Source organism: Abramis brama (assembly GCF_963993115.1).
Source record: "Abramis brama genome assembly, chromosome: 7".
Taxonomy (NCBI): domain Eukaryota; kingdom Metazoa; phylum Chordata; class Actinopteri; order Cypriniformes; family Leuciscidae; genus Abramis; species Abramis brama.
Window position 1 is genome coordinate 403,271 of NC_139969.1, and position 13,046 is coordinate 416,316.

The following is a 13,046-nucleotide window of genomic DNA, read 5'->3' on the forward strand; positions in this document are numbered from 1 at the left end:
TTCCGCCACAGAATAAAACATTTTTAAAATCATTAAAATATAATTGCGACTTTTTATCTCACAATTGTGAGTTAAAATCGGACAATTCTGACTTTATAACACGCAATTCTGAGATAGTCGCAATAGTTCAGTCTCTTTTCTGATTTTCAAATACATTTTTCCTTCAAATTAAAGTTTGTAATGTTGTGATTCTCCTTGTAACACTTTAACAAGGACGTGTGTGTGTGTGTGTGTGTGTGGCAGGTGTGACGATGGCCTATATGAACCCCAGTTTGTCGGGACACAAGTCGTCGTCAGCGCTGGAGCGACACAGAGAGTTTCTGCTGGACATGATCCCCTCACACACCGTCTCACACACCGCAAACTCCTGGAAGTGAAGCTCGGGATCAGTCTGGGAATCAGGACGTGTGTGTGTGTGTGTGTGTCTCTGTTCACGATTCAGGACGTGTGTGTGTGTATGTTCACGCCAGAGCGCTGAGACGCTTACACAGGTTTATTCATCCAAGGGCTTTTCACAATCACAGGTGAGTTTGTGCTGAACCGCATCTTAACCAGATCTCAACCGCATCTGAACCGCATCTCAACCGCATCTGAACCGCACATGAACCAGATCTGAACCGCACATGAACCGCATCTCAACCGCACATGAACCAGATCTGAACCGCACATGAACCGCATCTGAACAGCATCTGAACCGCACATGAACCAGATCTGAACCGCATCTGAACCGCACATGAACCAGATCTGAACCGCATCTTAACCGCACATGAACCGCACCTGAACCAGATCTGAACCGCATCTTAACCACATCTGAACCGCACATGAACCGCATCTGAACCGCACATGAACCGCATCTGAACCGCACATGAACCAGATCTGAACCGCACATGAACCAGATCTGAACCGCACCTGAACCAGATCTGAACCGCATCTAAACCACATCTGAACCGCACCTGAACCAGATCTGAACCGCATCTTAACCACATCTGAACCGCACATGAACCACATCTGAACCGCACATGAACCGCATCTGAACCGCACATGAACCAGATCTGAACCGCATCTAAACCACATCTGAACCGCACCTGAACCAGATCTGAACCGCACATGAACCAGATCTGAACCGCACCTGAACCAGATCTGAACCGCATCTAAACCGAACCTGAACAGGATATGAACCGCATCTGAACCGGACCGATCAGATCACTTATAAAAGACTCTCAGAACAAGAGGAAAAGACTGAAAACAAACCAAAAACATCTGAACAAACTGATGGATGCAAACGAGCCGCTTCACACTGGGTGTGTGTGTGTGTGTGTGTTTAGATTTCTCTGACTGTTAAATTATATAACTGTGTGTCATTTCAGCTGAAGGATGTGTGTGTGTGTGTGTTTGTCGTCACATGTTTGACCCGAACACACAATCTGTGATGGTTTGTTTTTAATTTGTATTGTTTTAAGTTGACCTTTCATTGACTCCGTCTGAATTAATTAGTTTCCTTTGATCGAGTCCGTCGAAGTTTTAAACATTTGTCTATTTTTGCATTATATTGTGTGTTTCCATACAGGCGGATTCTCTATATATAAACATTTGCTTCAAATAGTTTCTGTGGTGATTTCTTAAATAACTGCTTTAATAAAGAGATCATCTGTATCCCTTGATTATCATTTGTTTAAAGCATCTGTGTTTATTGGGCTTCATTTAACATCTGATGATGATGATGATGATGATGATGATGATGATGATGAAGGCAGAATGCCCAGCTCTGATTGGTTAAACTCTGCACACTAAACCTCATGCGTCGTTCCTATTGGCCTGTGAGGATTCAGTTTAAAGTTTCATGATGTTCCCGCCCACAGAACGGATGATATCACAGTTTGTTAGATTGATCTTTGTTCCTGTAATAAAGTTTAACCCTTTCATTCTCTGAGTGTTTTAATGAAGCCGTGAGTTTTAGTTAATCTTTGAGACCGAGACGAATAAAAGACCGTCTCACGCTTCAAGAGCCTCCAAAACCATCAGATAACACCATCTCATCAGAATACACAAATACACGCTGCCGTTCAAAAGTTATGGATCGGTACGATTTTAAATGTTTTTAAAAGAAGTCTTCTGCTCACCAAGGCAGTGTTTATTTGATTAAATATACAAAAAATACAGTAAAACAGTGAAATATTATTCTAATGTAAATCAGCTGTTTTCTATGTGAATATACAGTAAAGTGTGTGTGTGTGGGGGGGAGGGGTAAATAAAATAAATCAATACTTTTATTTATCAAGGATGAATTGAGCAAAAGTGACAGTAAAGACATTTATAATGTCACAAAAGGTTATATTTCAAATACATGCTGTTCTTTTGTACATTCTATTCATCAAAGAATCCAGGTTTTTTTTTACTGTTATCAACACTAATTATAATTAATAATATAATAAAAAAATATATAATAATTAATGTTTTTTTTAATTATAACATGGATAACATTAAATAAATATTTTTTATCAGGTTAAACTTTGATTAGTCACTCAAACCTTCATCTAAACCTCTCACCGTCGCTCGCGCATATCCGCCATGTTGTAGTTTTTTAACACTTTTTACTCATGTTTGTAGTTCCTCCTCAAAGCGCAGTGGGTTGTGGGTAATATTAGCTGTTATAGTGAGCACGGATTCACAATTCGAAAATCCACCGGGAATAGTAGATCATCCGGGGACTTCTGGAATACTTTCTTCAGCAAACTATGCTTTGGGACACTTATTTTAATCTCACACACTGTTTATATGGATGAACATGTTTGGTTTTATGTTTATGAACAGAGAAATGAACATCGCATTTAGGCCACGCCCACACCGGGGGGCGGGAACAATCCCACCGTCTCCATTGGCTCTGTACTGTGTGAAGCAGAAGCTGCTTCCTTGTCATTTATAACTTATAACAAAAGACAAAACAATGTTATGTGACCAGGTGTACAGCAAACAAGCTAAACAACCCAGAAATAAGTTTTTATAAGCTGTCGACCCCAAAAAACGAGCGTTTAAGGACTCAAAAGTGGATTCAGGCACTCTGAGAACTAACGTAATAATAGCTTAGCTTACAGAAATATAATATATAAAACTGACATGTGACAAAATGTTCACTGCACACTTAGTGTATTTTTAGTGCACACTGAGGCAGGGCTGGAGTCTGAGTGGCAGGGGGCGCTAGAAAGCAGCGCGCAGTCGCACTCGCCGCAGCCGAAGAAGAAGAAGAAGAATACGCTTCCGGCTTCCAGAGCGGCGCTGACGGTAAGATGGCGGCGTCCAAGGTGAAGCAGGACATGCCTCCGCCCGGGGGATACGGGCCCGTGGACTACCGGAGGAACCTGCCCCGGAGAGGACTGTCCGGTTAGTGTGTGTGTGTGAGTGAGTGAGGAGGGTTAGCGCGGTGATCAGTGCGGGGTTCATCACACACACACAGAGTTGAACTGGGTCATCATCATCATCATCTCAAACTCAAACACCCTGAGCGAGATTCTGCTTTAAATAATCACTGTAAAACATCATCTAATCCAGCTTTAAGAGCGAAGAGTTAGTCATTAACTCAGCCTGTTATTGATGAAACTCACTGACGATGATGTTTAATCATATTTCACATTAAAGTAGAGCTGTATTTACAGTCCTGGAAATGAAGACTGTGTAAACTGAGTGTTTTTTCCTCTAGTTTAAAGCTTGATTCGTGTTTAATCTCCTGCTGTGTGTGACTGTTGATTCTGGATAAACGGAGAATCACGATTATATTGTTTCAAATAGAGATCACAATTCTGAACAGACAACTAAACAAAATAACATGTAGGCTAATTTACTAGAGGTTCTGACTAGAGGCAGTCAGTTAACACTGCTGAAAGTCCCCCTGTGGTGTAAATCCAGCTTTTAATGTTGTTTATGTGTCTATGTGGTGTTTTTAATGTGCTTTAAGTCAAACCATGTGTAAGTTCATAAGTCGACTCCATTGCTGAGTATTTCCTCCTTAAAACTGCAGTGAACCAAAGACAGTCTCAAAAACACGCTTTGAAATCGCTGGTGTTTCTGACGTCACAAACTACCTTGTAACCAATCAGATCAACGTGTGATCGTCAACCAGTGGATCTCTGAGCTGAGTGAGTGGAGGCGGGGCTCATTTGCATATACATAGAACCACGCATACTAAATGAGGCAAGGGTGTCGAGTTACATTCAAGATATTTTAAGGCATGAAGAATTTTTTTTTTCAAAGAAAAAACGTTTAAATATGTATTTTAGTGATCAAAGATGAGTTTTAAGGGATAAAATAACTGACTACAGGGGGACTGTTAATAATCTGAATTATTTAAATAAAATCTCTTGAGTGAATGATTCAATGACTCACTTATAAAGACTTATTTGTTCATTACCAGATGAATCAGCGTTTTTGAACGAATCTCTTGAATGATTCAATTCACGGATCTGACCGTCGCTGTGATCGCACTTCTCAACGGTTTAATATACAGAGACGAATCGTTTAACATTTAGGAAAAAGATTGCGTGTGTGTTTGATTCGATATCGCGATCTTCTAACGGTTAATGTTGCAGCTCTACTAATGTAAGTCAGTGATCTGATGGTGCATGTGTGTGTCGTTCCCAGGTTACAGTATGTTTGGGATCGGCGTCGGGATCCTGGTGTTTGGATACTGGAGGCTTTTCCGCTGGAACCGCGAGCGCAGGTGAGTCTCGTCGCTTTAGCCGTTCGTGTGTCGCGTCCGTCAGTCCTGACCCTCTTCCTCATCTTCCTCCTCATCTTCTTCCTCCTCTTCTTCCTCTTCTTCTTCTTCCTCTTCTTCCTCTTCCTCCTCTTCTTCTTCCTCTTCCTCCTCCTCCTCTTCTTCTTCCTGTTCCTCCTCTTCTTCCTCCTCTTCTTCTTCTTCCTCCTCTTCCTCCTCTTCTTCTTCTTCCTCCTCTTCTTCCTCCTCCTCTTCCTCCTCTTCTTTCTATTCTTCCTCCTCCTCTTCCTCCTCTTCTTCCTCCTCCTCTTCCTCTTCCTCCTCCTCCTCTTCTTCCTCCTCCTCCTCTTCTTCCTCATCTTCCTCTTCTTCCTCCTCCTCTTCTTCTTCCTCCTCTTCCTCCTCTTCTTCTTCTTCCTCCTCCTCTTCCTCCTCTTCTTTCTCTTCTTCCTCCTCCTCCTCTTCCTCCTCTTCCTCCTCTTCCTCCTCCTCCTCTTCTTCCTCATCTTCCTCTTCATCTTCCTCATCTTCCTCTTCCTCACAGGCGTCTGCAGATCGAGGAGCTGGAGGCTCGGATCGGGCTTCTGCCGCTGCTACAGGCCGAACAGGACCGACGGTGAGAATCAGACAGAACTCGCTTCATGCATATCTCAAAATATTCATGAAAATCAGCAAGACACTTGAAAGGCTTCATGAACTGAATCTGCTTCAGTTTGACGTTTCTTTGGCTTCAGGCTCACATTCAGAGTGAAACCAGAGTTAACCTCCTCTTAATCGCGATGCTCTTGTAGGGTTCTGATGCGCGTCCGCCATTTGCATTAGACACGCCCACTCCATTTCCATATAAGGGCTTTCTGCGCATCCTTCCGTGACTCTGAGCTAACGTACAGCGCTCTCTAAACACGAGCAGAATCCCCCATCAAACACCATTCTGGTGATGTGTCTTGAGAGTTTGAAATAACACTAAGCTTGAAGATTTTATTAAAACGTCAATAAAATGTTGGTAACATGTTTTAGCAAATTGTTAATGATTTAGCATTTTGCTAGCATGTTTTCTAACATGTTTTAAAATGTTGCTAACATGTTTTAGCACGCTGTTAGCATTAATTAGCATGTTGTTAACACATTGTTAACATGTTTCAACCATGAATTGGCAACATGTTAAATCATGCTAGCAACGTTGTTATCATGATTTACCATGTTGTTAACATGTTTTAACTCATTGTTAACATGAATTAGCATGTTGCTAGTAAGTTTAAGCACACTGTAAACCTGAATCATGTTGCTAATAAGTTTAGGCACGTTGCTAAAAAGATCTAGCATGTTGTTAACATGAATTAGCATGCTGCTTGTAAGTTTACGCCATAGACTGTAAAAAATGATGGACGACGCCCCTTTGCTCTCTTCCATTGATGAGAACTGAAGCCGCCAGAGTCCCGATATGGCGCTGACATATTGGAACTTGAGTCTGCGCAGTAGCGATCTCGGGACCAGACCCGCGCAGTAGCGATCTCGGGACCAGACCCGCGCAGTAGCGATCTCGGGACCAGACCTGCGCAGTAGCGATCTCGGGACCAGACCCGCGCAGTAGCGATCTCGGGACCAGACCCGCGCAGTAGCGATCTCGGGACCAGACCTGCGCAGTAGCGATCTCGGGACCAGACCCGCGCAGTAGCGATCTCGGGACCAGACCTGCGCAGTAGTGAGCAGGAAGTAAAGCCGCGAAATCAACGCTCCGCCCTCACTCTCGCAGAATGCACTTAGGGAGAGTGGATTCTGCACACTTTTTTAAAAATTGATTGCAGTACGTCAAGAGGCTTGTTAAAATAAAGTAAATACAATCTCCTCAGTCCTCCGAAGATCCCGAAAAAATGTCCGTTGGTGCTTCAGTGACTACTTCGCTCAGAGAACCTGTCAATCACAGCTGTCAATCATGACGTTACACCACCGCATCACGTAGCTAACTAAAAAACAACTTATTTTTGAAACAGACACTTGAACTAACATCAGCGTGATAAAAACGACAGCAAATGAAAGAAACCACCTTTGGAAAAAAGATATTTGAAGTGTAATTCAATTGTTTAGTTGGTCTCACGTCCCGTTGAATAACACGGGGAGGCGGGGCTTATGACCTATACTAGGACCAGCCACCGGGGGGCGATCGAGACATTTTGGCTTCACTTTTCAGGGCTTGTGCGGCACGCTTGGTTTACGCACATTGCTAGCATGAATTAGCATGTTAGCATTAACATTAGATTACAGAGCTCTCATTAGCAGAGAAACCGCGCATCTGCGCCTCAACACAATTACATCATCACCCAGTGGTATTTCTGCATTGTGTGATCATATTCAGTTCTTATTTATTCTTCATAAATTAAAAATACATTTCAGGATGAGATTCACTGGCGAGTCATGATCTGTATGTAAGGAGGGATCATATTCATATTTATAATTCATGCTTCGTTAATGAGACCCAATGATCTGCATGACGTCATTGTCTGCCTCGACCAATCACAGCGTTTGGGGCGGGACTCAGTGACAGGCTGGCCAATGGCAGACAGGGGGCGTGACTACTGTGGTGTTTCTCCTGCAGGACGTTACGGATGCTGCGGGAGAACCTGGAGGAGGAGGCAGTGATCATGAAGGACGTTCCCGGCTGGCAGGTTCGGACGCATGTTTGATTGTGTTTCTGAGCATGATCACATGATCGTGAGTGTGTGGAGAGCGTGATCACATGATCGTGAGTGTGTGGAGAGCGTGATCACATGATCGTGAGTGTGTGGAGAGTCAGGGATGAAGCTGCTCTCCTCTGTCTCAGGTCGGGGAGAAGATGTTCCACACGGACCGCTGGGTTCCTCCGGTCACAGAGGAGCTCTTTAACCTTCGACCCCGTGAGGAGCTGATCCACAAGAAGTTCGGCTTCCAGTGGTACGTGTAGAGGGCAGCTATCCCAGCATGCCCTGCTGCACGGAGGCGTGTTTTTCTGTTCACACTGTAAATGTTTCCATATTAAATATCTGTACTTTCCTCTCAGATGTTCTGGTGTCTTCCCTCGTTTCTCTGCACTGCGTTTATTCAGTCACACTTGACACTACGACCCCTTTAATCAACACTAGTTCATGCAGCGACTAAAAAAATACTTTAGTTACAGTATTTATTAACATTATGGCACGTCTACACGACAACGATGTGCTAAAAACGTAAAGTTTTTCTATTGTGTTTTTCGCGTTTATCAAAACGGCCCTGTTCACGCGGATCGCTCGACGGAGAGCGCTGTAATATTCATGTCAGGCCAGTAGGTGGCGACGTCACTGTGTGAAAGTACGCACATATAGACTGAACACGCATGTACATGACATCACTGACGATAACGATGTTTTCAGGCCCCAAAACGCTGTTGTTGCGTAAATGAATGGCCAAAACATACAAAGTTTACGTTTTAGTTGAAAGCGGCGTGGTGTAAACGGCCCCCTTAGTTAAACTGTTCTTTATTTGTTCATGTTAGTTCAAGTCCATTAACCCTCTGGTGCTCTTCAGTCATTTTTGACCCAAAAAATCTTGTTTTTTATTTTATTTAAAGAAATTTGAGTTTGAGTTTTTATTTAAAGAATTTTTTTCTTTATCGGAATGGTACGAAACTTAGTAAAGGTTTCGGCACTTTCTGTGTGAACACCAAAAAATCCTGGACATGATTCGTAAAGGTTAAATGGTCCTGAATAACAGTCACACTTGTATTGTCCGCAAATGAGCGCATTGAAATGAATGGGAGACGGTCCTGCAACTAAAGGTTCTGCAGCCGAACAACATCTCACTAAAAGATAATTTTTTGAGATATCAACCTCAAATTTGGAACACAACTTGTTCATATTTATGACTTTAATTTCCTCTGTTTTAGAGTTTTGGAAAATATACATTTAATATTATTTTATTTTATTTTGTGCATTTTTTAGAGTAATGGAATAAAAAAAAGTTTCGTTTTTTTTACTTTTTTCACTTCAGCAATAGTGTCAAGTCAAGTTTATTTATATAGCGCTTTTCACAATACAAATTGTATCAAAGCAGCTTCACAGTATTAAATTAAAATAATACATCAATGCTTGTTTCTAGTGGAAAACGTCCACGTTTGGTAATGCTGATCAATAGTATTGTTGATTAATTAAATTAAATTTCCCCAAATATCCCCAACTGAGCAAGCCAAAGGCAACAGTGGCAAGGAACCGAAAAACTCCATCAGGTGACCTAATGGAGAAAAAAAAACCTTGGGAGAACCCAGGCTCAGTCGGGGGCCAGTTCTCCTCTGGCGTTTATGAACTAGAGGTTGGATTTAACTGTAAGATTAAAAGTATTATATGAATGCCTGGCTGAAGAGATGCGTCTTTAATCTAGTTTTAAACTGGGAGAGCGAGTCTGAGCAACGAACAGTATCAGGAAGACTATTCCAGAGTTTTGGAGCTAAATGTGAAAATGCTCTCCCTCCTTTGGTGGATCTGGATATCCTAGGTATGACCAAAAGCCTCAAATTTAATTTATCTTAAAGAGCGCAATGGATTATAGGGCGATAGAAGATCCGTTAAATAGACTGGAGCTAAGCCGTTTAGGGCTTTATAAGTCAGTAGCAATACCTTGTAATTAATACGGAACTTTATAGGTAACCAATGTAGTGATGATAAAATTGGTGTTATATGATCATATTTTCTTGATCTAGTAAGAACTCTAGCGGCGGCATTTTGGACTAACTGTAGCTTGTTTATTGAGGATGCAGGACAACCGGCTAATAAAGCATTACAGTAATCTAGTCTCGAGGTCATGAATGCATGAACTAATTTTTCTGCATCAGAAACTGATAGCATGTTACGTAGCTTAGCAATGTTTCTAAGGTGGAAAAAGGCTGTTCTTGTAACATATGAAATATGATTTTCAAAAGACAGGTTGCAGTCTAGTATAACACCCAGGTCTTTTACTGTAGAGGATAAAGTAACAGGACATCCTACTATGTTAAAGTTGTAGTGTGAGAGGTTTTGTGGGCGGTTTTTTGAACCGATGATTAGTACCTCTGTCTTGTCTGGATTTAATAAAAGAAAATTGCGCGTCATCCAATCTTTTATATCTTTAACACACTCTGTCAAATTGGATAATTTAGCGTTTTCATCTGGCCGTGATGAAATCTAGATTTGAGTGTCATCAGCATAACAATGGAAACTAATTCCATGTTTCCTTATAATATTTCCAAGTGGCAGCATATATATTGAGAATAACAGAGGGCCTAACACAGATCCCTGCGGCACTCCATAGTTTACTGGAGTTATGATCGATTTTTCTCCATTTAAATGGTAGCGGTCAGATAAGTATGATCTGAACCAACTTAATGCTTGTCCTTGAACACCAGTATAATTTTGTAGTCGATCTAAGAGTATTGTGTGATCTATAGTATCGAACGCAGCACTTAGATCAAGTAAAACTAGTATTGAGATACAGCCTTGGTCAGAAGCTAAAAGTAAATCATTTGTGATTTTAACGAGCGCAGTTTCAGTGCTATGATGCGGCCTGAATCCTGACTGAAACTTTTCATAGATATCATTTTCTTGCAAGAAAGAGCCCAGTTGAGCGGACACCACTTTTTCTAGTATTTTAGACATAAAAGGAAGATTTGAAATGGGTCTATAATTTGCTAGATTATGCGGGTCTAATTGTGGTTTCTTAATGAGTGGTTTTATAACTGCCAGTTTAAATGTTCTTGGAACATGACCTAAAGATAAAGATGAGTTAATAATATTGAGGAGAGGCTCTTCCACTACAGGTAACACTTCTTTCAGTAGTTTAGTTGGTATAGGATCTAATAAACATGTTGTTGTTTTAGATGAAGTGATAAGTTTATTTAACTCTTTTTGTTCTATAGTTGTAAAGCACTGTAATTGTTCTTGCGTCGTGATAATTGAGGCTGAATTATAAGGCGCGATTGAGGATTGAACGTTTACAATTGTGGTTCTGATGTTTTCTATTTTCTCAGTGAAGAACTTCATGAAATCATTACTACTAACTGTAACGGGATATTTTGTTCAGGTGACATCTGTTTATTTGTTTGTCTAGCCACGGTGCTAAATAAAAACCTAGGATTGTTTTGGTTGTTTTCTATTAGTTTGCGGAGGTGCTCAGCCCTGGCCGCTTTAAGGGCCTTTTTATAACGTGACATACTGTCTTTCCATGCGATTCTAAAGACATCTAAATTAGCTTGTTTCCATTTACGCTCTAAATTACGGGTTTCTCTCTTTAGAACATGCGTAGTATTGTTGTACCATGGTGCTTTACTTTTCTCTCTGACCTTTTTAAATCTAATGGGTGCAACAATATCCAATGTTCCAGAGAGAATGGTGCTCATAGTGCTAGTTAATTCCTCTAGTTCAGTGGTTCCCAAACCTGTCCTGGAGGACCTCCAACACTGCACGTTTTCTTTGTCTCCCTAATCAAACACACCTGATTCAACTCATCAGCTCAATTAACCCATGTGATAATGAGCTCATGAGTTGAATCAGGTGTGTTTGATTAGGGAGACAAAGAAAATGTGCAGTGTTGGGGGTCCTCCAGGACAGGTTTGGGAACCACTGCTCTAGTTCATCTGTTTGTTTGGGTTCAGGCAGCAGCTGAGACAGATCAGATAAGCAATTTGAAAAATTATCTAAGGTGGATGGAAGGATTGTTCTGCCTGATCGATAACGCGGCGCAGCATGATATATTACAGGAGTACGTAATATGCAAGTTACCATGTAATGGTCAGTGATATCATCACTTTGTGGAATGATATCTATATCGGTTGGATGTGATATAATTAAATCGAGTGTATGATTAAAACTATGAGTTGGTCCGGTAGCGTTTTGCTTGACCCCAAAGGAGTTTAATAAATCTGTAAACACAGCCCCTAACGCATCATTTGGATTGTCTACATGTATGTTAAAATCTCCAACAATTAATGCTTTATCGACATTGACTAATAGGTCTGAGAGAAAATCTGCAAACTCTTTTAGGAAATCAGCGTAAGGCCCAGGCGGTCTATATACGGTAGCCAAGGCTAGAGATAATAGGGATGTTTTTTGAACATCTAAGAGCGTAACATTTAGTACAAGTACTTCAAACGAAATAAACTTGTAACCCGTTTTCTGAGTAACATTGAGAATATCTCTATAGATTGTTGCAACACCGCCGCCACGACCAATCAGACGGGGCTCATGCTTATAGGAGTATCCAGATGGGGTAGACTCATTTAGACCGAAATAATCATTTGGTTTAAGCCAGGTTTCAGTAAGGCAAAGTACATCGAAGCTATTATCTGTGACTATTTCATTTACAATAACTGCCTTAGGTGTGAGTGATCTAATGTTTAGAAGACCTAGCTTTAGAAATTGTTTTTGTTTACTAATAGCAACATTTTCTGTTTTAATAACAATTAGATTTTTTCTAGATCCTGCAGTAAATTTATTATTTGATCTCATTAAACGAGGAATAGACACAGTTTCTATGCAATGTTCTACACTAGAATTTATATCAGTTAAATTAGTGCAGCAGAGACTATGATTTGGACTTTTGGTTACTAGTCAAAAGGTATTTAACATTTTGGAGATGTTATCCGACAGAAGATCCGCTCTGAATCTGCTTGGGTGTAAGCCATCAGCACGGTAAAGCCTAGGACACTCCCAAAACAGATTCCAATTATTTACAAAGAGCAGTTTCTGCTCATTGCACCATGACATTAACCATTCATTTAGCGCTAATAATCTACTAAACTGTTCATGTCCTAGTCGGTACGTGGGAAGCGGTCCTGACACTATGATCGTTGTTTCAGGCGATGTGCTGCGTACCGTATCGATCAGATTCCTGAAGTCTTTCTTCAGAACCTCCGTCTGGCGCAGCCTGATGTCGTTCACTCCCGCGTGCAGGACCACAGTTCCGACGCGCTCGTCATCGTTCAGAATCTCGGGAACGTGAGCAGCGATTTCAGAAACACGAGCAGCAGGAAAGCAGTGACTGTGCACCTTACTTTTACCTAACGTAGCGTGTACGTGCCGAACGATGGAATCGCCGATGATCACAGCATCGCGTTCAGTTTCACGAAGAGGGGAGAAGCGGTTTTGGGTGGATATCTTGAAAACCGGGAGGGTCGGAGAGAGTCTTCTTGGTTTAGACCTGACTCGCGTCTTCCGCTGCGGAACCACCCAGGCTTCATGGTGGCGTGTTGGAGCCGGAGTGAACGAGACCATGGCTGATCGGGACCTCGGCGCTCGGGACCGATGTTGAGAAACGCACGGAGTAGACGAGGTCGGAGTCAGCACAGTGGTGTAGTCTAGTT

The 13,046-nt window shown here is 41.7% G+C and overlaps 3 protein-coding genes across 6 annotated transcripts in view; 2 read left to right on the plus strand and 1 right to left on the minus strand.

Annotated features, from left to right (window-relative positions):
* The window catches only part of LOC311087661 (transcriptional repressor p66-alpha), a 42,608-nt gene extending 40,686 nt beyond the window's left edge, over window positions 1-1,922 (plus strand). For all 4 annotated transcript variants that reach the window (XM_084121031.1, XM_084121030.1, XM_084121029.1 and 1 more), the window contains one exon: window positions 244-1,922. In XM_084121031.1, coding sequence (XP_083977157.1) covers window positions 244-377 — 134 coding nt within the window. In that variant the 3' untranslated portion in view covers window positions 378-1,922. The remainder of the gene's footprint in view (window positions 1-243) is intronic.
* Window positions 1,923-3,222: 1,300 nt separating this feature from the next.
* ndufa13 (NADH:ubiquinone oxidoreductase subunit A13) lies at window positions 3,223-7,741 on the plus strand. Its single transcript, XM_084120983.1, has 5 exons — window positions 3,223-3,378; window positions 4,633-4,711; window positions 5,253-5,324; window positions 7,302-7,371; window positions 7,527-7,741. The coding sequence occupies exons 1-5, from the start codon at window positions 3,285-3,287 to the stop codon at window positions 7,644-7,646; spliced, it is 435 nt and encodes a 144-aa protein (XP_083977109.1). The 5' UTR covers window positions 3,223-3,284; the 3' UTR covers window positions 7,647-7,741.
* Window positions 4,721-5,248, minus strand: LOC311086115 (uncharacterized protein; the record flags this gene model as incomplete). The annotated part of the gene is made up of 1 exon (XM_084118831.1): window positions 4,721-5,248. A coding segment is annotated over one exon (273 nt), but the record flags the coding sequence as incomplete, so codon positions are not given.
* Window positions 7,742-13,046: the final 5,305 nt, after the last annotated feature.

Coding starts and splice junctions, on each gene's coding strand:
- ndufa13 (XM_084120983.1), top strand. CDS start 3,285: ATGGCGGCGTCCAAGGTGAAGCAGGACATGCCTCCGCCCGGGGGATAC. Junction 4,712..5,252: donor CGCTGGAACCGCGAGCGCAG/GTGAGTCTCGTC, acceptor TCTTCCTCACAG/GCGTCTGCAGATCGAGGAGC. Junction 7,372..7,526: donor AGGACGTTCCCGGCTGGCAG/GTTCGGACGCAT, acceptor CCTCTGTCTCAG/GTCGGGGAGAAGATGTTCCA.